Below are 27574 nucleotides of genomic sequence, written 5' to 3' on the forward strand. Positions count from 1 at the left end.
TTTGTAATTGAACGAATATAAATGTTGATCCCGTTCCAATATCACTTTAGGTTATATGTTTGTCGTTCTGCAGTAATTTTGTTCAAACATTTTCTTTGAGTGAGGTCTACAATAAATATTTACGAGCAAGCTATATATATCAACAATTTAAACTCACATTTGAAACTCGGCGACCTAATCTTAAAGGGGGGCTCCAAGGTCAAATGGAGGTTTGTGATGCATTAATTTTTCAGTAGATAGGGTCCTTATAAAGGAGTCTCTAACCTGACGTTAAAATTGTATGAAATGTCATTTTATTTCGTACCCTTCCCTTCAGAGCAAAAAATAAAACATGACGTCTTTGGACATAAAAAAAACAAATGCCTCCGTCCTTTCCACAGAGGAATTTTTGCGCCAGTCAATGGTCAACTTTTTAAGTTATTTTGATTGAATGACATCAAAAATTCATGAATAAACTTAAAATTCCATGTCCAAAAGTGAACAGACGCCAATTTCAAATTACACTTGAAGGGTATCAAACACAGTGGCATTTAAGACTTTTTGTTATGCAAGGTTAGCTACTTGAATTGATGACCACAATTTTAACAAGGACTCTATCTACTGGAAATTGAATGGATCACCAAACTGAATTTGACCTTGGAGCCCCTTATTTAATACAATTACAAGTGTTTTTTTTTTTTTCGCAATATAAGTGGAGTTTTAAGGTCAACTTGATCTTTTGTAACGCACTTATTTTCCAGTAGATAGAGTCCTCGAGAAAGTGGGAGCAATTTTTTATATCTAAAACCTGGAAGCTAAAACGGTGTAGAATGCTTCCGTGTTTGATACTCTTTAAATGCAATTTTTGCCAAAACTCAAAGACATTAAATTTTGTAGTATGTAGATGGTATTTAAAGAGAACATTTGTAGTATTTCTTATTATTATTTTGATGACTTTCAGAACAAAACAGCATTGAGTTTGATATTTTAACTCATGGCGAATAAATTCCTCTTTGCTATATATAAGGCCATTTGATGTTGATATCCAAGGACACCATGTTTCAAGTTTGCATCTGAAAATTTGAATAAAGTTACATTTTCCAACATTTTAACATGAGCTTAGTTGAAATTTCCCCCCAATTGCTTGAGGAATTTATCTATTGAAAAAATCAAAGCACCACAAAACTGACTCTGACCTCGGAGCCCCTCTTTCATACAACAAATTTCATAAAAATAAAAGTTGTTTTTCAGCGTACTGAAGAAGCTGTCTTTTTTTAAATGTGAATTGCTAATTGTCATTGAATGTAGGCCTATGGTTTATCCAAAAACAGCTTGTAAAATCTACCAGCATTTTGTGCTACTTTTGCCCTGGGGTGGTTTATCATCATTATGTGTCGGTCATTTGCTTTCTTACAGCATATAAAGCCTTAATGGACCCATTGCATTATCATGAATAACCTGTGATCCTTAACTGCGTATGTAGCTATCTATCACTAGCCTTCTGTATGTCAAGAGCGTTCAGTATTGTGCTGGGTTTTTTTCTGTTTACTGCAGATTGCAATGTGTAAGATCAGAGTTTCTTGCGGCAAGCCTACCTGTTAGTCTTATCCTCAAGACTGGATTTCGCTGAGGATGTACAATGTAAATGTGGAAGACAAACACGTCTCTTATATTACGCAATACATAATATATTTCTACAACTAAACGTGTTTTAGTGTTTTGTTTTTTTCTCCTCTCTAGAAATACTAAATTGTAATACAGTGATAAGTTCCTAGCATAATGTGAAAGTAAAGGGAAGTACTGTGGGGGAAAATCATCCAGAGAAAACCACAGAGAATTTTCCAGATTTCACAGTAGGGCTTTTAAAACCAAGATAAACACCAACACCAAAACATTCCGAAAAACCTTTTTCATATTTAGTATGCTTCAGCCAAACATCTAAATGTTGGTCCAGAAAGCCCCAGTTTTGATAAAATCCTGAGGAGAGCCCTCCATACCAATATTCTTGAAAGCTATGCAAACATAAACTCAATGCCAGACAGCCTACCTATTGCTCCCTATACCCTGGCATTCAAACAGCCCATTCAACCTCCATTTAGAACAGCCATTCACAAGGCTTTCCCTTAAATAAGAAATCTAGACTATTGTTTTAAGTGATTCAAAATCAAATCCCACGTGTTTACACCTCACTTCAGCACAATTCTGACATTTTCATGGTTACGCAACCACTCGACTCAAATCAATGTCTGTATCTTTAGGAGATGGCAGAAAAAGTATAAAATCTTTACACATGATACTTCGCCCCGTGGCCAACGTGCAATCGTTTTATCGAGTACCACTACCAGTCTGTATTGAATTTGTGTAAACTGTTACAAATAGGCAGCGCACAATCTGAGGAACATCACTATGGTAATCACAGCGAAGAAGTGACTGTAAAAGACTATTTGCAAATAGCATCTCACTGACTGACCCATATCTGTAAAACTACGTTTAATAAATGTTCTTTTTGCTCAGTAAAAATCTACAGTGTACACTAAATGTAGTACTAAAAGATTTTTTTTTTTTTAGTTCTCTTTTGGCCTAAATCAAACAAAGCTATACTGAAAGTGTATTAGCGATTTTTGCTGTATATTATAATGAAACTTTGCACTTGATCTAAAATATTAAAGATGACCGGTAATCCGGACCTTTCCGGTAAGTATACATCAATTGTACTGTGCAAGTACATTTGTGAAAGTTTAAGTTGTACTAAATCTTAGTATTAAATCCCTAAAGTGAGATGAGGTTTCATTCCAGATGTTAATAACCTGAAATCTTAGTATTGCTTGTTCCACTTTTCCATTGTTGAATGTATTAAAGTCAAAAGTTCGCCAATTTGAAACCCTCAGACATCTCACAGCAATGTTAACATGATAGCCACATGCAGAGAAAAAGAGAAAAAAAGCAAGCCTCCCTTGATGCATTCATAATCTCTACTTTTTTTCTTGATGGAGCAAACCGTAAGAAATCAGTGAGTCACAGATTCAGCACCGCTCCTTCCATCAGTCACAAGAAAAAAAGAAAAAATGCCTCCGGGAAGTTTGGGAGTATCAACTGCGATCAGGTTGTATTCCGCCCGGAAATGAAACATGTACGGTTAAAATAAATTAAAGTCTGTGTTAGACCACAGAGAGCTGTACAATAACCTACAAAATTCCAAGTGTGAGAATGGAAAGTCTTAGGCCGAGACAATTCACGTCAAGTGTTACCACACTCCAGGGGTGGACAGACCAGGAAGGGATGCCTGAAGAGACCACCTTAAAAGGGCAGGCCCCTGTATGAATTTCAACGACCTGTGTGAGTTCAATAAAAAAAATATAAAAAATATGGACTAATTCCGTCTAGAATGACAGCATGACTTGCAATCAAATTTTGCTCTGCAAGTCTTGCTTTATATAACACCCAAGGCTCTTGTGAGTATGAGACATTGTTTGGCACAGAAACTGGGATCTTGAATGTGATGTGAAAAATACATCAAGACACGTAATTTACAATTTTCTGAACACTAATTTTTTGTACAGTGTGAAGAACACTTTTGTCAAGAACAATTGCCTGAAATTTCATCTTTGAGAGGGCAAGGCAATTTCCATTGTAAAGTCTTAAAGTCTATGTCAAGATTTTTTTTTAAAGGGGCAACAAGGCAAGACCAGGGGCGACAGAGGCCATGGCTCTTGTGTAATTCCTAGTCACCCATCAATCATCATAGTTGCTGTTCATAACCGTCAACTCGTAAATAACATATTTAGCATTAATAATGTTATAAACTTGTCTAATATGTAAATAATGACCGACTTAATAAATGTGACAGTGTACAATGTTTATGTAGTGGCATAATTACAGGACATGAGCTTTGTCTGCTCTCTCCTCTTCGCGTTTCACTCTGTAGTATTCCAGCTGCCTGCTTTTGTTACACTAAACTTCTCTATGCACTAAATAAAACACTTTCAATATAAAATGTACCAACAATGTACATGTAAGTGACCTACTAAATATATTTTGTGTTGCCATATTCTGTGTAATTCTGTGCTTTTTTGGGGTGGTGTTTGGGGAGGCTCTCTGCTATCATTGTCTTCAGGCCCAGTGGGTTGGCATGAATCTGTGAGGGTGCACTCTGTGCCAATTTTGTTTTATTTTATTTTTTTATGAGGGTTTTTAGTCCATTCTATGTTTTTTTATTTTCAATTGTTGTCCCTTCCTCTTATCGCTGCGGTGTTTTGTTGTGGGTGTAGTTTTTTGTTTTCAATAGTCTGGTTTTGCTTGTATTTTAATGATTTCTATTGTGTGATTCTAAAATGTTTCAGTGCAATCACCTTTTTATATTGTAAAATTATATTTTTATCGTTGGCAGGGGTCTGGTTTTACACATCTTTTGATGACAGTTTTATACTTTTTTTTTAACCTTGACAGCCCCTGTACAACTTGTAACTATTGTGTGTATGTCTAAACATTTAAAATAACATAAATAAATAAATACATGTAGCCTCCTCGCTAGATAGGAATGCAACTGCCCGTTGAAAAAAAAAGAGGCAAATTTTCAAAGGCACAACGCAAGTGCGGAGTGAGGCAGCCGAAACGCCACGGGACATGATACCCACAATGGTACCCTAGAAAATGTTGAGGTTTATTATGCTCTTAGGTGCATTGTTAGCATGTACTATGCTTATTTTACATGATTGTGGTTGTACACTGTTGTTGCCAGGCATATATTCGGCTATAAAAAACAAATAAATAACAAAATATAGTTATTTTATGGTATTTTTATTTGGGTTTTTTTTTCACATAAAAAATAACAACAAAAACACGGAATTTCGCGGAAACACGGAAGAGTTGCATGCCTGGCTAGAAATGTAAAAATTTAGGCAAAATTTGCCGCGGGAAAGGTACAAACACAAGACATGTAAACTATGAATCTATAAGGTTTATTGCGATTAAGATTATGGGAAGGCATATGGGGCAGTTTGCTATGCGATGTATGTTGTCAATGTCATGCATGCACGCATCGCCAATATCTTTGTTCAAAAGCGCCCTCTTTTGATATTTTGCTATTGGCGACAAACCTTATTAGAAAATGACAGAAATAATTGACAACTTGTATCTGGCATACTTTTAACAGACCACAAGTCAATAACACAGTTAGAAATGCCAACTTGATTCAAGAATGTAAAACTAAAAGCACAATCTCAACTGCTTTAAAGATGCTAATTGCTATGTCAGATTTTTGGCCTCAAACATTAAAAAAAATATTTTTTTGAGTGAATGGTATTGCAAAGAGTATCACCCGCTCTAACAAAAAAAAGTTTAACTTTTACTTTTAATGGTCAGGAATCATGACAAAAAAAATAAACATTTCTTATAAAACACATAAGAATTGGTCACGTAATATATTGTCGGGAGCACTTTATTTCACTGCTACTAATAATTGGCGGACTTTTTCGAGCAATGGCTCAAATGAAAGCTTGTAACTTTCTCGACCCCCATCAAAATACCTATTGAATTTTAAATAAAAAAATTTGGGTCAAATCGGCCAAAAATCTGACATAGCATCTTTAAATCCAAATAGGCGTAATTATCAGATGAGTTTAACTTCTCACAGAGGGTGAACTAAGCCAAGATGACCCACCTTGATCTCGACTGGAATCCTCCATCTTAGCACTTTCATGACGCAAGTAGAATTTCACCTCGTTGCTATGGATGCCCCACTGCCTAAGAATGTCAGAGATACGCTCTTCTGGTCCGATGGGTCGCTCTGTTGGAAAACAGTGTGAGTTTGAAAACACTCAGAATTGTAAAAAATGTGTGACACTGCGGGAGGTGGTCTTGTCTTTCATTTTCACTTTTAAACGAAGAAAGTACTCTGCAAATCAAACCATTGCCAAGTGAATGTTTGACACCAAATTAAATTTGGGTTCCTTTCTAATTTTATTCAAGGCCTTGACAACTTGTTTTGAGTGTGAACAATTTATTGTTAACAAAATATTTACATAGCACTCAGATTTATTGTTTGGTGACAAAATTGTGTTACTAGGCCAACCAAAACAATATTGTAGTTGCCTGTAACTCGACCACCATTCAAAAACCTGCTTACCACAATACATGTTAGCAATAATTTGAAAAGATGAAAATGCCTTCTTTTTTTTTTGCTGATCAATTTCTATACTAAACTCAATCTGATCGCCAAAAAAATTTGTAAAACCAGTCATCATCTCCATCCACTTATTTACAAACAAAAAAATTCTCAAAGAAATTTATTCTCTACCGAAAAAACATTAAGCCCTCTGTTACGTTTAAGGGAAACAACAAGATTTTTTTGTTAGGCCTTACAAAGCTGGAACTAAATGAAATTGACAAAATTTGATGCAATGTCAAACTTTATTTGTTTCACTCTGAGATCAGATCTGAATACCTTTCAAAGTACATGTAACTGTTTGATTCTTTTTAAATGAATTGATTGGTTCTGCTGATAAGTTTTACTACATGTGATTGTAAGTAGCATCAAATGTCAGTCTTTAAAAAGGTTTTAACACGTCCACTCATCCTTTTCACAAAAGCTTCCCGTTGATTATTTTAAAAAAACTTCAGTAATTCCAGTTCGAATGCCTCAATCTCAGCCGTCACGCTGAAGCAAATTACAACTTTGATCACAGGGAAAGCGGGAGGTAATTTAGTCCAATCAAAAAATAACAAGATTCTACGTAAAAGAACATTTTAAGTTCGGAAGAGCGATGGGTATTGAGTTTAAGTAAACTTTCTACAGTTTGGAGCTTGAGGGGTTTCTCATTATCACCAGAGCAGGGGAGCAAATAGTCTAGAGATTCCACGAGATGAGACGTTAACGATATTCTCTGATCCTGGAAAGATTACACCTGCTGATGACACTGGTCGACCGTTTTCAATATGACAGGAATGTTCAGGGGTTCATTAGGTCGCTCAGTTGCTGACATTCCAATTGTCTCATATGATTTACAAATAATACTTTCAAATGAGATAACAATCTGTGCGCAGCATTTCAAAAGAAGTAACTCATTGACGACAGAACCTTGATGTTTTACCTTCAAACCTGAATCTGCTTTATACTTGATTTTTTTTCTACTGTACTCATGACCATTTGTTTACCGAAAGTGTTTCAAACATAAAGAATCATGTTTTTAAGGTAATACCTTAAAAATATGAATCTTTATTTAACTCGAATTAATTGTGTGCAACAGTTTTAGAACTCCTTTCAAAAAGAGTTTCTAACTGTTTTAAAGGAGCGCAAAACAGTAACACACTCCTTTGGAAATGGTGTAACTTTTATAAAGGAGTGTGCAACTGTTATAAACACTCTTTTCTCAAGGAGCAAGTAGTTTTATTCAAGGAGTACAAAACTAAATCAGTTCTAAAGACACCCCGTTTGGAAATGGTGTCACTTTTATAAATAGTTGTGCGCAACTGTTACAGTAACAAACTCCTACCCAAAACTGTAACTGTTTTTGAATTATCACAATCTAAACCATTGACTCCAAGGATTGTGATAACTCTAAAATAGTTCCAGACTCCTTTTCACTGAGCTCAGTGAATTTATTTATCCTGATCCCCCATGGTAAACCTTTGAGCTTTCCTGTCAAAACAAAAAAAACATACTAGGCCAATCTGAGGTGAGGTTATCACATGTGAAGGCCTGATGAAAATCATGTTTGACATGTTGTAACTCTGCTGTGGCAAGGCAAACAGGTCAAATAGAATGTGCTGACAACATTCACATGCTCAACATCCCAGCCATAATAAAGTTATCAAAAACACCACTGTGTTTTTCGATTATGGTGGTAACAACATTCCAACAATTCTGAATGGTGGATTTGATTCTGAAATTATCTTGGAATGAGTATGTCAAAAAAATGGAGCTGTATTATAGAGCAGATTTCCTAGATTCAAGGGAATCAAAATGATCTCAAATCGTAATTGACCATCTGTTGTGCCAAATCACTTTAAAACAAATTCGATTGGAAATCTGGAATGGGAGGAAGTTCCTTGCAAAAGTGGTCTTACCTCACAAATATATATGCACTACCTGTTTTAAAATGTGCATCAATAACAATCTATACAAGTTGTGTTCAAAACAAGTACGCAATGATGGTTAAGAACAAAAACTTGATAGTTCAGTGGTAACTAGCTATATTTGTACTGTCATCACAATTAATTAACTGGTGTCGTGTGAAAGCTCGCAAAAGCTCTGAAGTGTGAGATGAGAAGTAAATAATCCGCGCATGTACAATTCTTCCTAAGGTATCTAGGTTTTCAGGGGGATCATGTAGAAGGGGCTTAATTTGAAGAGAAAATGATTGCGAAATAACGATTCTCATGGCATTAAATCTTTCAACTCCATTCTTCCTTTTACTCCTTCAACCCACAAATCACATACTTCTTGGGATTGACTCATGGATAATCTCAACAAAAATGTTAATCAAGCAGATTTTCTCAAGAGGCTAATCTGATAATCTTGAGGAAGATTGAGGTAAGATTAATTCCTTGAGAAAAGTAGATGACTAATGTAAACTCACTAGAATAGACAGGGAAGAACAATCACAGTTTTGGAAACTTGAGTGTTTGTATAGTACTCTTAGCTCCAAGTGTCTCATTTAGCCATCCAGCTATCCATTGCATGGGCCTAGGAAGGTTTATGGATGGCTTTGGACAGCCGGCCACAGTAGGGTGACTGCCGGCCAAATTTCAGAGAACTTAATCTCTGAGTTTGTCAATTTGAAACTGTTTTCCAAAACCAATAATAGAAACAAACAAAGAAATTACCTGATTGAAATCACCAAATGCAACTCTTTGTTACCCTTCTTGACAAACAAGAAAACTTAAACACTTTGAACAATTTCTCTAAATATACTTATTCTGGAAAAACTTGCCACTTTTTCAATCCCAACTACGACTTGCAACCTTCTATGACAAACAAGACAGACTTAAACATTTTTAAAAAAAAATTAATTTTAATTTTTTAATTTTATTTTGAATATAGGGGCCTACCAAAACAATTTGTGTGTTACACTGTTTTCTTCAGCCACTTTTTCAAACCCAAATGTGATTTATCATCTTTTTTTAAACAAACAAGACAAACTTTTTCAACAATTTATTTCAGTCCTTATTCAGGAAAAAAAAGAGCATCAAATTTGTTGTGGGCTCACTGTTTTCTCGATTAAAATGAGCAACCTCGCTCGATTAAATTTCAGACACCGATTGAATAGATAAAAAATTGTTCAAAAAAAGAAACTTTCCTTACCACAACCTCTCCACAGCTCTGCCAGGTGACACTGTTCCTCCCCGACCTCCCTACAGCAATCTACAACATCACGGCAAGTCGTCTCAGGCGTGATGGGTAGCTCGGCAACCACGTCTGCCTTGTTGCTTAGATAGACATTCACAATCATCTACAGTCACAAGAAACAATAAGAAGGACATCTTGTCAATTTTGGTTTCACCCTTGAGCACACCGATGTGTGTTAGCACTGTATACTCAGTACTTTCCCTCGAGTTCTGAGAAAAAAATCACAGGCAATTTACCCGAGTGGGATTCCAACCCACAACCTTTGCAATTCTAGAGCAGTGTCTTACCAACTAGACCTCCAAAATTGTACATCTTAGATAGATTGGAGAATGATAGAATGCCCAAAAGCTCGGGATAAAGAGAATTATATCGAAATGATGAAGGGCCTTTCCTCATACAGCAGAATTAAATAGGTTAAACAAATGTAAAAATGGCAACAAAAACATCATCAACATAATGCAGCAATAACTTTGGTTTATTGAAGCCTCCCATAATTATTTTGATAAAATTGTTGATAAAATGTGTACTGAAAATAATGATAACAATGTATAGTTAACAGAAACCAATTTCCTAAATTATAGTTGTCACTTTAAACCTGCCTCTTTTTTAATTATCTTTACTCATATTGCTGATAAATCATATGAATTGTTCTATACAAAATGTGCAGTTTTATATTTGTCAGTCAACTTCAGCAAATAATAAGCAGGAAGTCAATAAACACTATACCATTGTTTCGTGCAAAATTTATTGCTGCTCAAAATCATCAAGTTAAATGAGTAGTAATTTTCTGAGCACGTTAAAAAGTGTAGCATTTCAAACTTGCAGCCTGATCTTTTCGCCGAGTGCATTTGGTAGGCTGTAACTCAAAATACGCTATAGGACAGACATTTTGTTGAATGTGTGCAACTTATTTATCTTAAGTTCCCTTGAGATTTTCAGCAGCATTTGCCTTAATTTTTTCCAGTGACTAGCCAACAGCAACAGCTTATTGCCATACAGATATTCCACTAGGATATCAGCTTTTGCATTTTTGTTTAATTCATATCGAATAAGAATGCTTTTCAACACTGAAATATAAGCTTGGGCGATACCACGATATTATCGAATATCACAATACCAAATTGGAAACGATTTTGATATCGGATCGATTTGGTTTTAATCGAAATATCGATGCGATGTATCGCGATATCGATTAAGTGTTGTAATATCGCGATATATTTCCTAGCTGAGACATCTTGCACCCCATAGGTTTGGAGTAAAACCAGAAGAATAGGTCATTAGAACACCTCTCTTATGCTATGACTGTCTCTTCTACAACTTTCACTTAGAGTTTCAGACTGATGATGTCAAATTTAATTATTCGCGATTATATCGAGTATCTCGATATATTGTCTGCGATGTATCGTGATTAAAATAAATCGATATTGCCCAAGCTTACTGAAATAGCCAGCCGTACCACTAAGAAAGAATTTTGACTGGTCTTTAGTTGTTTCGAGTGGCATTTGGGCAGCAAACATCTGTTTCGGGAGAACGCTAATTAAAGATAATCGGTTCAAAAACAGAACCCAGAATTTCACACAATAATAGAAAGGTTTTAAAAGAAAACTTTATTATTTAAAACTGAATGAAACGGTCTGGACTCTGTAGTCTAACTGTGTTTCATAATTGAATGTCAAATTGTGTGTACCAATTTTCTGTATACTCAGTACTTTGCAAAGTCTGGTAAAAAAAACAAAATCCACATGCACATATATGCAAGTGGGATTCAAAACACGCCACTAGACTACTAATTTATTTAAGCAGAGCTACCGTAACAATTATAATACATGTTAAAATTGTAGCGCAGGGTAAAGAACCTTTTTTTGTTTGCAGTAAGCACTGTATACTCGGTGCTTTTCCCCAGTACCTGATGCAACAAAATTAAAATTCTCTGAATTTATATGTAACTGTTTTTAACATACATGTTTTTAAAAACTACAGATTCAAACTCAGTTTGTAGTCCCACTCTGCACTACTTTCCCCAATGTGACCAATGCTACATGTACCGACATGACATGCGTACAATTACATGCAAAGTATAATTAATAGATCTTGATTGTTCAAAGTACAGTGCACTGGATCGTACCATGGATTGGAGGTAGAACCGCTATGATCCTACTATCACATGTTTATCGTTTTACTACACAGAGAATTTACATCTCAAATTCAAAACACAGGATTGCTGCGCAGTTCATGGACTCACTGTACATTTCATATTAGTCCTTGGGCTCAACATGTACTGTCTGTGTGATTACCACTTTTTCATTCAATGGAGATTTAAATGTCAACAAAGCTTCATATATTTTACACGGTAGACCGCACTTTGCACTGCTGTATGCAAAATAGGCTAGTATTTGTGGGAGGTGTGGTGTGTGGGCACTGATCCACAGTACAGCATGAATCCATGAACGTGCACAATCTAACTGACTATGAGGCCCTCTCTGAATTGGGGGCTACAGCTACGGCTACAGCTAGGTTTCCATGTCATCATGCATTGAAGTATACATAGTACATCCTTAGCAATACCCTTAGCAACAGTCAGAGCTATAGCCACTAGTTCTGATACAACATACATATAATAGAATACAAGTGTCGAAGTTGCCAGATAATAAAGAAAAAAACACCCTTGTCACACGCAGTAGTGTGCTTTCAGATGCTTGACTAAACCCGAGGTCTCAAAATCAAATTCGTGGAAAATTATTTCTTTCTCGAAAACTACATCACTTCAGAGGAAACTGTTTCTCACAATGTTTTATACCATCAATCTCTCCCTATAATAACTCACTACTAAGTGATGCTTATAATTATTTTGAGTAATTACCAAAAGTGTCCACTGCCTTTATAGGAATTTTTTGTGTGGGAAGGCCTCTAATAAATTTAGCAAATAAAGAAAAACTTTAACGTTTGACATGCCAGTAAGAATATGAACAGTAGTTATTGTCACGCATGACTAGCGTAATTATTAAACGCAATACAATGCCATGATGAGTTGAAAACAAACAAGGGCCGATCATCCGTGCCCTGAAATTCTGCTCCAGGTAGTCTGATGCAGTCATCCAATATAGATACTGATTTACTGTCAACCATGGTTTATAGTAAGCATGTATTACAGGACTAATGACAGCCCAGCTGCAGATTTGTATTGATGAGTATAACATGAGCTGTGTAACAAAAGATATGCCTTCTACATGTACATTAGTGTATATTTTGTAGGAAGCCACTCCCTCTGAAGTAACGTAGTTTTTGAGAAGGAGGTAATCTCTCACTAAAATATTAAAAGACTTCTAGCTTCGTATTCCTATCTGAAAGCACACAAATTCGTCCCACAAGGGTGTTTTTTCTTTCATAATTTTCTCGCAACTTCGAAGACCAATTGAGCCCAAATTTTTAAAGGCTCGTTATTGTATGGTTATGATGGGATACACCAAGTGAGAACACTGGTCTTTGACAATACCAAACATGTACAGTGCCTTTAAATGGGAAAAAACAAATGTGCGCAAAAAGTTAAATTTGAAACTCTAATCATTAACAGAGTACCCTGTCTTATTAAAATACGATCACTTAAGACTTTTATCAATCATTTATAGTGCAGCCACTGTGGCCTACCGGCCCTAATACATAGTACCAGCAAGCAATTTGGGCATATAGGCTATCAGACCCATACACTAAATTGTGCATTTGGAAGGAAGTTCCCGCTTCAGATGTGTCAGGAGAATTATTCAAAGGAAAACCCCCACAGTCAGGTAGGGACTAAAAAGTGAAAAACCCAACCCACATGTTTTGCCTCCTGTGTGATTCTAACAAACCTGGGTCCTAGAGGTGGGAGGCGAGGAAAGATACACCAACCCGACCACCATTCCCTTTAACATTGTAAGGAATTCACTTTAAGTCATGCTTGATCAATGATGGATACAAACAAATTTACAAATGACACCAGTGATAAGGAATGCAATCAAATAGCCCGAGTGTCAGTTTATCATTTCAAATCATCCTATCAGCACCAGAGTTTATTTATGTTTGCAAACTGAAACCACGGAGGAATCTTCCTCCATGATGAAACTGACTGTAGTATGGCCAGCAACTAACTACCAATTCTAAACCCATCTGACATCCAATAAATTTATAGTGAATGTGGGTTTGGTTTATTGTAGGCCTATATTATGTGTAAACAATATGTCTGACAGTTTCGCTATTCCAGTGTTCTCCACAGACTTTTTTTTTAGGAGGGCGGCATGACGTAATCAAAATGGCGCCCGTCAATATGACGTAATCAAAATGGCGCCCATTTTGATATGACGCCATCAGACGTGAAACAAATGCTTGAGAAAACCATTTTCTTAAATTAATGTATCAACCCCTGGGCGAGACGACGCTACCTACCTATTGATTGACATCCATTTCGGTTGGAACAACCTTATTTTAAAAACTAGATCAAAACTACAATTTGTTTTACATTTAGTTTTGTGCGCCGCGCCAATAACCTAAAAGGGATGATCGGCATGCCACACGTCGGAATTTAGAAAGCGGGTGATCGGACCATGATCGGACGGTCTTTGTGTGCAATTTTCAAAACGGAATTATAAAAACCCACATTTTTTGAAGATTTTTCCCCAAATTATGGCCCTAAATAATACTTTTTCCATCCAAAACTATTTTCATGAATTAGTGATTAGCGGTTCCGTCGTTAAGAACTTAGTTTGTAATAAAATAATCTTGATTCAACGATATGAGAGACTTTCTGTCTGTTTTTAACCATTTATTTTTGCCGACACGTTTATGTAATTCAACAATTTTATTCAACGTACCCTTATTTCTTTCCGAGCTTCGTAATTTGTATTTTTGTTTTTGTTTTGTTACTCTCTTTGTTTGTTTTATGCGCCTCGGAATAAGTTTAGTCTTAGATAGATGGCGCTTTATAAGTTTTAATTATTATTATTATTATTAAACGCACCAAACAATTTATTTATCAATGAAGTTTGCCCCGCATCGCGCACGCCCTCAATGGGTGAAAGTTGACATGTTTGAATATGCTTCGAGGCTGTACATTGTATCATTCTGTACATCATGCGGCACTGTATGGTAATTCTTTCTCAGTTTGTGAACGTGCGTATCACAGGCAATCACCAGGGGCATGGCGACATTTGTTGAGCTGTTTTCTCTGTAAAGTATCGTGAAAACTACAATAAAATCAAGTTATTTGAATGACGTTTTTTTATAATAATAACTCCAGAAGATGAACAGAGCATACTGATTGAAACGTCAAGTTAATCCAACGGTTCTTTTCAGAACCACCCCAACTCATTTAGTAGAGAGTGTTATATAACACCCAAGCAGATCCTTGCCATTTGATTGGAGGATTGTCCGTCACGTGATAGCAAATAAAAGTACCATTGCACGCTGAGTCACTCGCCGTGCTTGTTCGTTCCATCCGAAAAGTACCATTGCACGCTGGCACGCTGCCAGCGTGCAATGGTACTTTTCGGATGGAACGAAAAAGCTGAGTAAAAACATCACTGCGTGCGCGTGTCTTTGGTAACGCAGCAGGTGTTACTGCAAGAAGGCATAGTAAAATTACTAGCATTCGGCTTCTACAGTTGAAATTGTTTGTTTTGAAAGTTGTTTCTTTCAATCAAAATGACAAAGTTCTACTTGGATGTTATATAAAACAAATAATGAATGTTTTTCATTCGTGCAATGGTGCGAATATGTTCATTCGTTGAAAGCTGGAATGTTCCATTCAACTCGGCTCCGCCTCGTTGAATAGAACATTCCATCTTTCAACTCATGTGACATATTCGCACCATTGCACTCATAAACATTCATTATGTGTATATTATTACATGGTGTTACCGCAAACTCTTCTATAAAACTCCTTTAATTAAAAAGAATAACCTAAAAATAAAAAGTCAAACAATGTTTAAACTCGGGAAGCTCTGCAGTAACTTGGAAAATTCCGCCATTCAAAATTAAAGGATGGAATAGTTCACAGCCTGTCAACGCACGGTGGTGTAGATTGGATCGGATGGATAGACAGCCGGCCGGTCACCGAATTTGTGGTTGATCATGCGTTGTGTTTTGACGCTAGTGCGTTTCCAAACACTTGTTGTTGAGCATGTTTAGAAAGGAAAAATCTGTCTGATTATGAAAAATTGGCAAAATAAGAATACATTCACGATAAAAACCAACTATGTTATAGTCTGCAGGCTTACCTGGGTACTTGAAAGATGTGCCATAACTACGAGAAATCTCCACAATATCCCTTCATTTTGTATCAATTATCAGTCAGAATACAGGTTCAACGTGTTTCCCAATGCAATGTGTACAAATGCGCCACACACACACACAATCCGGATGTTTACCGTTTGATTACGCGTTTTCCCTATGATGAAAAGAAACGGCATTGACAATAGGCTGGTATCCAAACCAATCTCATTCAGAAAACACACAAAGAGCGTGTACCAGCAAAGAGTATGGTTTTCACTATTCACAGGACCTTTTCGAAACTGTGAATTCTGCTTCTGCTCTCCGGTAACACCGTGGCAGCGTTGCAATAGTATAGCGTGTGATTTCAATAACCCTGCCAAAGCCTTATTAATACGATGGACTCGTAGTTTCGCAAATTTCTAATAGATGGTTGACTGGACAATCTGCTATCTAGATTTCGGTTTGACATAAGTTAATTAATCATTAATTTTCAGGGTTTATTATAATTTAAATGCATGTCATTATAGTTATTTGTTTATCCTACCTATTAAACTCCATGTGGAGGTCCATGGAAAATAGGTCATAGGTGAAAAACTAAAGAAGAGTTTGACGAGTCTATTTTGTTTGCCCGACATAAATAAACTGTTTGTCTTTCTCCCCCCTTCCTCTTCTGAATTTATTGACAGACAAAAACTTACAACAGCAAAAATTACTTGGAAATCACAAACCGCACCTATTTATATTTCGCACAAGAAAATACAACTATGGCTATATATAAAAATTTAAACTCAAAGCGGGCCACAGTATCAAAGATTCCTTATAAAAACAAATAATAATTTCCAGCCCTTTGATTTTGAAACTTGGAGATTCATCAGACGATGGGGGAGAAATTTAATAAAATTTCAATTCCGTGTAATAACACATCAAAAGGGTATCTCCATTACACCTAAAACTGACAAATTCCACTGACAATCAATTTTGAAATTCAGTTTCCACAATTCTGTACTTCAGCATTCAGAAAGTAGTGAGGATCCGCCCCCTCGAAATCTTCCATTTTGTAATTAACAACAGAGGGCGCTGTAGAGGTCAACAAAACTCAGAAGCTAGAGTTGTTTGCGGGAAAAGTGGGAATTACAAAAGCTGAATTTCCCTGAAAATTGAGGGTGAAAGAGGTAAGTAAAACCAAAGACCAAGGAGTAACCGTGGTTTAAAAAACATCAGCGACTAAGTCTGGGCAAAGTCTGAGTACCATGAACAAAATTAAATCGCAAGATAAGCCAAGAGTCCAACCAAGACTCTACTAAAAAATGTTGAAAGTTGAATAACGTGATCGGCGATGCCACAGCCCCACTACTACCTCCATGGGCCAAGGCAGCTAGGGATAACTTTCCGTATGGCGCCACCACTTTTTCACTCATTTTTAGAAAAAGGGATATCTCATTGAGGTAAATTAGATACTATATTATTTCATATCGAATGAAAAAGTGGTGGCGCCATACGGAAACTTTTCCGCAGCTAGTCTTGGCCACACAAGTGGGGCTACCTAAGGTAGTGACAAGTAGGATTCTTTTTCTGATAATAAGTGGACATTTCGCTTTTGTCGTTCGTTTGTAGGAGGAATGTTGGATAGATAGGATGTTGGGCCGCAGTAGGTTTTTTTTTTGGGGGGGGACTGGGGGTAGAAATGGAAAACTGTTGAAATTTTCCTTTTTTATCATGTAGGCGTAACACTAACAGTGCTTAAATTTGTTGATTTTGAATACAGGTAAACATAATCACCAACATGCCATTGTCGGATAGAATAATCGCCTTAATTGATATGGATTGCTTCTACGTCCAAGTGGAGCAGCGAAGGAACCCTACCCTGAAGGGACAACCATGTGCTGTGGTGCAGTACAACACATGGCAAGGAGGAGGGTATGTTTGTTTAGCTGATCTTCCCATTGAGAGAACTTGGCAAACTCCTACAAGGGGATTTACACGCCTAGCTGGCAACAGCCAATCTCTCTCTCTCATACAAACATTGGATTAACGATTATGATTAAGTAAACTACATGTAGACACCATTAATACTTATATTCTAGTCATTGTTAAATCAATGGTTGGCTTGGTGGGATATGAACCCACAACCTTGTGATTGCAAGTCATCCAATCTAACCATTTTACTGTTTAACAAGTCATGCAGTCTAACCATTTTACTGTATAACATGTTTAAGGAATCCAGAGTAATAGACCATGTAACCTGTGACATAACGTGTTTGCAAAAGAGCCACAGAGCCTGGACTTCCTGCAGGAAAAGTTTTATTGACCCAATTCACCTGACGTCATCATCAGAATAATCTTAGATGCGCCATACGGGTGGGCAATGTCACGTACGTTATTTTCAGTGGAGTGCGCATTGTAGGCGACGCGGCGTTTACACATAAACCTACTGCCCACCAACATGGTGAGCATGGCACAGTCGCCGCGTGTGACATGCGTGCAAGAGTTCAATACAGCTCAATGAAAGAAAACATTCTTATATGTTACAGAAATGTCTGATTTTGTATAAACTTTTGATATGAAGAAAGGGGGCACATCTCAAAACTTGTTTGGCTGTTTTTTGCATAATGCTTTGATTTATGTGTATACTTTGATTATGAATTTTAAAGTCTATCTTCACCTTATCTAACTTGGTTACTTTTTGTATGCATCAGTATTATAGCTGTTGGATATGAAGCAAGAGCCCATGGAGTTACAAGACAAATGAGAGGAGAACAGGCCAAGGAGAAATGCCCCGATATCCAGCTGGTTAGAGTGCCTGTAAACAGAGGCAAAGCTGACCTCACAAGGTAAGATGGTTTAGTCAGGACGTTGGCAATGTTTAATAACAATTTTAGAAGAACTAAGAGGTACCTTGGAGAGTTTTTGCACTCAAGTGTGGTTGAAGATTGGTCACTTGCTATCAAATTGTTTTTGATAAGACTAGTTAAAACGATGCATGGTGGTCTGCATGTTGATGGCCAACAGGTGTTTTGTGCAGTACAGTACAAGACAAGGCAAATCAACTGTTTGATGTGCATTGCTTTTGTGCAAAATTTCTAGAAAGGACCCTTCTAAAATCCGCTATAAACTCTATTGACCCTTCACCTTTGACCTCACTGTAGATATCGAGAGGCTGGAGCAGAGGTCATAGCTGTTCTGACCACGTTCAGTAAGTGTGTGGAAAGAGCCAGCATAGACGAGGCTTACATAGATCTGACAGACGTTGTTCACAACCGTCTGGAAGCATCGGGCACTCGCAGAGAGACTGTCAGTGTAGACATGCTGCCTAATACTCATGTTGCTGGATGGGATGGAAAGAGGAGAGAGGAAGATGAGGAGGAGGAGGAGAAGGAGGTGGAGGATGGAGGGACCATGGATACCCTCTCTCCTGAAGGTATGACCGTTATTAATGTGATGACTAAAGGGTAGCTTTTGGTATGATGATTTTCAAGCTAGGGTAGAGTAAGACAAAATCAGTCTTCCTTCAATCAGGCGAGGAACAAGGGTACAGTTGGGCGACAGTTCTGCACCAGTCATCAACATCAAATGAACTAAGGATAGGGGGAGGGCCAAAGTATGGCCCTTCATGGCAAAATGCAAACAAAAAGTTGTAAGGAGATATACTGTTTTGCCATGAAAAAGGGATGAAAGTGTAAAAAAGAGCCTTTTATGATGTTCACATTCATACATATTATGTCTCTGTAGCTTCAAGGTAGGAAAACTGAGCCACAATTTACCAAATATGATGAGTTAGGCTGTTTTGCCATGGAAGGTTCGAAGGATTCTATGATATCGTGATAAGCTTTGTATGAATTGGCGATACAGATAGTTGTCATAATTTGAATAATATTTTTCTTTCCTAGATGCTAGGAGAACCGGCACATTGCAGTGGTTAGACCAGCTTAGAGATATTCAAGACAGACGACTGGCAGTAGCAGCAGTTATCACTGAGGAAATGAGGGCTGCTGTGCTGCAACAAACTGGATTCCATTGCTCTGCTGGTATTGCACATAATAAGGTATGATGCATTAAGTATGGAATACGTACATTTATTGGGATCGCATGTGGGTGATTTCCTTATTCGAATAGTTAAGATGATTTCATATAGTTTTGGGTCACACAAAGTGCAGATATACAGGGCCCAATTTCATGCTTACCATAATAAGTTTATCAGCTAAACTACTATGTCACATGTACAATTTGTGACTGGTATCCTGCTCATTTCTGCTTAGCAGACAAGTATTAAGCAATATTTTCTGCTTAAGCAGCTCTGTGGAACTGGACCCTGGTCTTTGACAACTACCAATGTTGCACGAAGGCTTTCAAATTTTGTTGTGTAATTTCTTCTTCCTCCTTTTTTCCCCCACCATTATAGAGCCTGATGATTTTGATTGTATTGTTCACAACTGCTGATGGTTGTTTTTTCTTACAGATGTTGTCAAAGCTCTCTTGCGGTCTTCATAAGCCGAGAAAGCAAACTATTGTTCCAAAGCAGAGTATACCAATGCTTTTCAAAACTCTACCCATCAGAAAAATGTAAGTCATCGTATGCTTATGTTTTTCCTAAAATGCTGACCTATAAAAAATGACAACGCTTGGCATGGAGTTGTACACTTACAATTATATTTTTAAACCATTTACATTCATTTTCCTAAATGAAATTTGCAACTTCAATTTAACTGTTTCCAACGTTTTCAATAAGAAAACTGTAAAAAGAGCAGATGTCAACACACCCTCAAGGATTCAAAATAGGACACTGTAACCCGGCCTTAATATTGTCAGAAAACCATGAAACACTATGAGGGGGTGGTTGCATACAAAGCAAAATGTTTAACAAATTGTGGGCGTTGAAAATGATGTGCTACATTTGTACGGTACAAAACATTCCACCTACAAACAAAGAGATGTCAGTTATTCTGGTCTTACATTTAAAAAAAAATTAAAGTGTCAATACTGACGTTGAAACCAACGGTTCTTTTCAGAACCACCCCAACTCATCAGAGATAATCATTACATGGTGTTACCACAAACCTTTCTACATCATATTTCCACCATGCAAAGTTTCAAATCCTACTGTCAACTTTGTTTAAACCTTGTGGTCCTTTCTCTATGCTTGTTTCATGTGCAGTCGTAATTTAGGTGGTAAACTTGGCCATAGTCTAATGGAGGATCTTAATGTGGAGTTCATGGGAGATTTGTGTAAATACACAGAGAAACAACTTCAGAGTCACACTGGAGATAAGACGGGGTAAGTCATGACTAGGGTAGCAATTCAAATTGAAATTGAAATGGTTTACTGATAAAAGCATCATTGCAGGCGGAGGCTGAATTGAATCCCTGAGACTATAGAGACAGTGGCTATGTTAAATGTTTCGGGTTATACCTTTGTGTAGCAACCTCAAGATAAGCAAACCCTGGTACCGATGTGTCATACACATTCATTTAAAGTTGTGTATGGCCGAGCGTTCATCACCATAAGCTTGCCAGGAATCTTGTGACATGGCAACTGTCTCTATAGTCTGAGGAATTCAAAAAGCATACACCGTATGTATGCCAGCCCTTCACTTGATAAAATGTTCCTATTTTTACAAAGGACCAAAATATCATACATGTATACAAGACGCAACATTTGTGTCAACTAACAAATCCAAACATTACCAAAATCCTCTCAAAGAGTCAAAGATTTGAGTTTTATTTCTAACTGAGACTGCACTACAGACAAGCTTAAGTTTGGAACATCAACAAGAAACAAAGTTTCAACTGAGAAGAGTGCAAAATAAACACATCTTATTGAAGAGAATACTGCTGTGCTAGTTTGAATAAGATTGTTCATATCTGCCGTTTACAGAGCCTGGCTGTATGGTCTCTGTCGTGGGATAGATGATGAGCCAGTTAAGGCCAGACTGCTACCCAAGTCAGTGGGTTGTGGTAAGACCTTCAGGGGTGTAATGGCACTGGACACAAAACAAAAGGTTGGTAAAAAAGAACTGAATAAAAGTCAATGCTGTATATATACACACACAGTTTGTCGACCCCGTAAATGAATGACTTTTCTTTTCCCTTCTGGACATAATTGTTCTTAGCACCATCCCCATTGGTTTTTGTACAGGGTTTGGTCTATATCCTAAAGTAGAGATTGCATAGTCAATCTGGACTAGTCTTATCTGCCTTGAGAAAGTTCGGACAAGAACAAGCATAGACTATTGTAAGACTAACTTGACTAGACTGTTGTGTTGTCATTCGTGATACAAGTCTGCTGTAGTGAAGTTTTTGGAACTAGCTAACTGATCGTGGTTGCTGGCTGATTATCATAAGCTTTTTTATCCTACACTGTGACAAAGTCAGTGTTTGGGAACCATGATGTATGGGGACAATTGACCATAAAAGTGTAGCCACTTGACTCAAACTAGCCACATTGGCACTAGATTATCAGTGAGCATTCGCAGCCATGGGTCAACCTTGCTTGGCCATGGTTCCTTGTACGAACTTACTCCAATTTGCTCTTGTGAACCAGAGTAAATTCATGTCAGAATTGGGTTACTGTAGCCTGTTAGCTTTGGCAGTAATATGTTTTAAAAAAGTTACTAGCAATAATGTAGGCAAAATATCAGTTTAATGGGCCTTTATGTCATGTTTGTATTTGAAGTATTTGACTGTATTTGAATTAGTGCTACAGCTACGGCTACGACTGTTGCTAAGGGTGTTGCTAAGGACATCCCATACTTCAAAGCATGGCGACACAGTAATTCAGCTGTAGCCATAGCTGTAGCCACCAATTTAGACGGGGCCTTATATACATTTATCTCTTTAACTGTTTCAGGTGAAACATTGGATCACTCAATTGTCAGAGGAGCTTGCTGAGAGATTAGTCAGGGAACAAGACGTGGTATGTCTTTCAATCTTTCCAAATAATCCTATTAAAAAGGGAAGGTACATGTTTGGGAACCAGTCATAGATGGTGTATGTGTCACAGTATTTTGAAGGGCAATCTTATTATGGTAAGCTTAATCTTGTTCTGCTTAACTACATTTCGTGCTTAAGCAGCTCTATAAAATTGGGTCAAGTTATAAATAAGAAAACTGGTTTTTCTCCTGGTGTTTTAGAACAATCGGATGGCCAAGTTGCTATCAATTCACATTCAGCAGTCTGGTAACCCGCCTTCCAGCCTGAGTCGCTCCTGTGCTTTGCATCACCTAGAAGCCACAACAATAGCAAGAGATATTTTCTTGGTCATTCAGAGCCTGAATATGGCAGGCAATCAACAAGAGGACTGGTAGGCATAAATGTAAAATTTCAAAAATTACTGCGGCCAAATCCTTAATAATCCTCTTCATAAGAGGAAAGGGTTGTGGAGAATTTAGGCCCAAAGAACAATTGCTTATTACTGGGCCGGAAATACCAATCAAACACGTTGGTGTGAAGTGACATAAGAGAACAGCCGTCGATTCCACCAAACTCTTCCTAACTTAGGATTAATCCTAGGACTTAGGACGAGTTACGTTCCATAACCATAGATGTTAGGACACATTGAACCAATCCTAAGTTAGGACTAGTTACTCATCCTAACTTGAGAAAGGATTTATTAATCCTAGCGTTTTGATAAATCGGCTGCTGGATTATGGGGGTTTAAGGTCACCTATGGGCAAGTGGGTTGAGAAAGTAAGGGTTTATAAAAATTAAAAGTAAAGCAGGTAAAATTTCTGGACCCATAATTTTTGTTTTAACCAATCTTCAAGTGAAGTTGTGTAATTTCAATTTAACGTTTTTTCATGTGTTGTCCATTCAGGGTACCATCGATTACATCACTTGGTATATCGGCATCCAAATTCAGCGAAATACAATCTGGTAAATCAGGCATACAAAGACTTGATAACTTCCTCAGCGCTGTCGCAAGACTGTCAGAAGACCAGCCCGGCACCTCGTCTGCTACTGAAGATGCCGATGATGACAATGATCCGGAGCATCAAGCTATAGTAGATCTCACAAGAGGAGATGGAATAAAGGATGGACAAAGTACAGACGATGGCCAAAAGGAATCGCAGGTTGTGAAGAAGTATGGCATTCAGGCCTTCTTTACGCCCAGAAAGGAGCAGCCTTTTGAGAACAATGAAGAGAGTCCTGACACCGAGGGTCAGAGCCAGATTGTTTCTGGTAGAACTAAAGGAACCAGGAAGTCAGAAAATTCTGGTAGATCAAAGAAAGAATCTGCCCGAAAGAAGACGGCTGGTTTCTTTGGAAACTACTTCCAGAAGATGAGAGAGGCTGGAGAAAGCAATGATGCTAGTAAAGTGGATGCCGCTAGCAGTGATAATGACAGCTATGTGCTCGGAAGGAGTAAATCTGGAGGCTGTTCTGTTGAAAATACAAATCAAGTCCATGTTGTGGACAATTCAAACAAAGGCCTGTCAAAAGATTCAAAACCTTCTGATGAGACAGATCCAGCTGCAAAACACCAAAATAATCACCACTTAAAACAAACTGTGGAAACCCTTGAGAATGTCACAGATTCAGTCAATGGCTCAGAAGAATTGGAGACAAATAATCATAGAAATGAGCAACTGGATGTGCCCTTTGACCCAAGTCTGACCACAGACTCAGTCCTATGTGAAAAGTGCAACAAGGTCGTGTCATCTTGGGATTATCCCGAGCATTTGGATTATCACTTTGCGGTGGATCTACAGAAAGAGATGGGATTATCTGAGATCAATCAGAGCGGTTCTTCTGGTACTCCTGATACTGGACAGAGATCCTCTGTGTCTGGGACAGGGAGCAGGAGCGGCAAAAGAAGGGCTAAATCGCATGGGTCTTTTGAAGGGACCAAGAAAGCCAAAACAGAACTCTCACCAGGGTCAACGCTACATTCATTTTTTAGGAAGAAATAACATAAAAAAAAGAAAAAAAGTTGGCTTCATGATAGTATGAATATAGCCTGTGCATATAATAATAGTAATAATAAACTAAAACTTATATAGCACCTTAATCTTATTGACATGCTCTAGGCTATGAACAAAAGGCACTAGTCAAAAACTAAGCAGGTACAAACGGACAAATTAAAAATAAGAATTTGAGTTATAACAATAGGAGTAAAAAGTCTTCAAAACATTCAACCTGTTAGTAATACATGTAACTGGACAATGACATCACTACCACATACAGCGCCCTCATACTGAAGTCAAATAAAGAAATTGTTTGGCCGATAGTTGTACATGCGTGTTGCCATTGTCTTTCCTCGGCAATGGCAGCGTTTCTAACGGGTCATTTGCTATTCAGCCCTGTGTTTGTTGTATTGTTGCTGAGCACTAAGATTTACACTGTATTTGAGAAGTATCTTTGCATATTTTCTAAGTCAAGGTATTTTTCTATTCAATTAATATTGATCAATCAGTAAAGATTGTATTAAATGTGTATGGAATATGTACATGTAGGATGTTGATATTTTATACCTTAATATAGAGCCATTTATTGTACAGCTTATTGTAATGCAATCCAATGTTGATCTTGGTAGATTGGTCAAGAAAATTATAGCCCTGTGTAATTTGCTTATTTCCCCTGAGATACGGGTAAAGTTTGGAAAAGATAAATATAGCCCTGTGTAATTTGCTTATTTCCCCCTGAAAAAAAGTTACCAAGACGTGTTTGTTGAAAAATGAAAGGCTCTGAACATTCAGCTAAGTTCTTTTAGGCTTATGACTTGGCACAAATTACTTGTTGTCTGAAATATGTAATGAATTTTGCAGTCCATGACTTTATCCGATTTAAGATTTGAAATACAAAATTATCCAACTTTTAAAATCTTTAATTCACAGCAATGACTTGTACATAAACTGTTTATAAGTTTTTGTATAACTTTTCTCCAAATATTTTTTGTGCGGGTTGTAATAAATTCCAGTTTGTTAAATCCTAATTAGATTTTTAAGTAATATCTTTATTAATAAACCTTACAAATGAACCTATGAAGCTTGTATGTTTTTCAAAGTTTTTTAACCGTCGTTCAAATTTCCTCAAATTAAGGTATTGGAGAAAATAGTGGTTATATTTCTACATGATGGTCATTTCAAAGTGCTCTTAGTTTTAAGACCAGGGACCAATTTCATAGCACTGCTTAGCGGTAAGCAAATTTGTGTGCTTAATGTAGAAAACAAAATTGCTACGGTGCAAGCGTATTTCACAGGTTAGCAGAAAAATTAGGTGCCCAGGTTCACCATCGATTTGTATTGTGACATCATTTATTTTCGTGCAGTAAGCACCGAAAGGTTGGCATGCCTTTTCATATGCTGCGCTATGAAATGGAAATCGCGCAGGTAGATCTAGGTTGACGCCCTTGGAGCAGGCCTAGCTCAATCAATCAACCCACTTGTAACATTGAAACAATGGCTCTGATAATTGCCACACCCTTTTCAGGAAGACACACTATCAACAACAGGTGGAAAACCAATAATGCATTATTGCTTTCACATTTTCAATAATAAATCAGTCTTTGTCAGGTAAGCATTCTTGTTATAGAGTTAACAATGCATTATCGTCCCTGTAACGAATGGTTACGAATGGTTAGCTTTGGTGTTGGAGGCGAATGCTAAACATCAAATGGCAAGACCACACAACTAACATCAGTGTGTTGGAGAAAGTTCACAACCCAAAAAGCTTAGTTAACATCGAAGCTTGAGTATTTGGGGCATAATACAAGGAGAGACGGGGGAAATCTTGAGAAGCAGTGCATGGAAGGACGTGATGCTGATCGTGCTGGAAGAGGAAGACTGAAAGCCAGATGGACTGACAACATTCGTGCGCTAAAAGAAAAAACATGCATGAGCTAAAAACAACAGCTCTGGACAGGGAGGCTTGGAGAGAGTTCATTTCTCGGACCCCCATGAGATGGTGGACGCCCTAATGAACTTAAGAGAGAGAGAGAGAGAGAGTAATGAATGGTGTACCCATGTTTGGAATTGCACATTATTCATGTCTATGACAATTAAGACGAGTGTCACAAAAACAAACAAAAACAAAAATCAGTAATGAAATTCTGACATCAGACCAACACTTCTCCCACCACCAAATCCTATAAAAAACATCTCCCCAGGTTTTACTTCTCACCAAGCTTCAACTACTCATTTGACTTTACTTGGGCCCCATCTCACACACATAGGAGCTAGATTTAACACACTTATATTAACTTGTACAACAAAAGAATTTTAGTCGAGTAAAACAAAAAATTGACTTGAGTGGGAAATGAGTTGATGTGACCTCATTATCACTCTATTATTACTGAGTTATCTAGCCCTAATGTTGGCATTCTCCCTATTTTGGTCAGCATCTTTGTTCAGGGGTGCTATTCACAAACCGTAACAACCTGTAAGTGCTGTATATCCACGGATCACACCCAAGTTTATGATCGAATCTCGGAAGCGGCAGTAGTGTGATCAGTCACCTTAAAGGCAGTGGACACTATTGGTAATTACTCAAAATAGTTATTAGCACAAAACCTTACTTGGTAACAAGTAATGGGGAGAGGTTGATGGTATAAAACATTGTGAGAAACGGCTCATTCTGAAGTGACCTAGTTTTCGAGAAAGAAGTAATTTTCCACGAATTTGATTTCGAGACCTCAAGTTTAGAATTTGATGTCTCGAAATCAAGCATATGAAAGCACACAACTTCGTGTGACGAGGCTGCTTTTTTCTTTCATTATTATCTCCCAACTTCGACGACAGATTGAGGTAAAATTTTCACAGGTTGGTTATTTTATGCATATGTTGAGATACACCAAGCGAGAAGACTGGTCTTTGACAATTACCAATAGTGTCCACTGTCTTTAAGGGGAATGTAACTGTTTGTTTTCATTGTCAAGTAATAAGCCATAAGGGAAACTGACAGGGTAAATTTTAAATAATTTTATTTACAATTTACCCAGTAAATTTCCCTTGTATTTTTTTACTTGATATTTCGTACTAGAGTCAATAAAACATCCAAGCTGTGGCTTTACAT

General features: G+C 37.4%; 2 protein-coding genes across 3 annotated transcripts in view; one reads left to right on the forward strand and one right to left on the reverse strand.

The window, feature by feature from the left end:
* LOC117307361 (apoptosis-stimulating of p53 protein 1-like) overlaps window positions 1-15705 on the reverse strand; it is a 59855-nt gene extending 44150 nt beyond the window's left edge. Inside the window, exons 1-3 of one of the 2 annotated variants that reach the window (XM_033792095.1) lie at window positions 15574-15705; window positions 9281-9428; window positions 5639-5764 (exon numbers count right to left, since the gene is read on the reverse strand). In XM_033792095.1, coding sequence (XP_033647986.1) covers window positions 5639-5764; window positions 9281-9428; window positions 15574-15597 — 298 coding nt within the window. In that variant the 5' untranslated portion in view covers window positions 15598-15705. Of the gene's footprint in view, window positions 1-5638; window positions 5765-9280; window positions 9429-11450; window positions 11544-15573 lie in introns of those variants that run through there. The other variant, XM_033792102.1, reaches the window with a different exon arrangement.
* Window positions 15706-16631: 926 nt separating this feature from the next.
* Window positions 16632-25470, forward strand: LOC117293806 (DNA polymerase eta-like). Its single transcript, XM_033776256.1, has 11 exons — window positions 16632-16740; window positions 17334-17485; window positions 18265-18399; window positions 18715-18986; window positions 19456-19610; window positions 20025-20128; window positions 20721-20840; window positions 21441-21564; window positions 22413-22478; window positions 22696-22865; window positions 23379-25470. Exons 2-11 carry the CDS (start codon window positions 17352-17354, stop codon window positions 24472-24474), a joined length of 2376 nt encoding a protein of 791 aa, XP_033632147.1. The 5' UTR covers window positions 16632-16740; window positions 17334-17351; the 3' UTR covers window positions 24475-25470.
* Window positions 25471-27574: the final 2104 nt, after the last annotated feature.

The sequence above is a fragment of the Asterias rubens genome, chromosome 1 (assembly GCF_902459465.1).
Source record: "Asterias rubens chromosome 1, eAstRub1.3, whole genome shotgun sequence".
Classification (NCBI taxonomy): Eukaryota; Metazoa; Echinodermata; class Asteroidea; order Forcipulatida; family Asteriidae; genus Asterias; species Asterias rubens.

What these genes read in the sequence shown, in the direction of transcription:
- LOC117293806 (XM_033776256.1), top strand. Translation starts at nt 17,352, where the DNA reads ATGCCATTGTCGGATAGAATAATCGCCTTAATTGATATGGATTGCTTC. An exon ending in CTGGTATTGCACATAATAAG is followed by an intron (nt 19,611 to 20,024) that starts GTATGATGCATT and finishes TTTTTCTTACAG; the next exon opens with ATGTTGTCAAAGCTCTCTTG. An exon ending in ACTCTACCCATCAGAAAAAT is followed by an intron (nt 20,129 to 20,720) that starts GTAAGTCATCGT and finishes TTTCATGTGCAG; the next exon opens with TCGTAATTTAGGTGGTAAAC.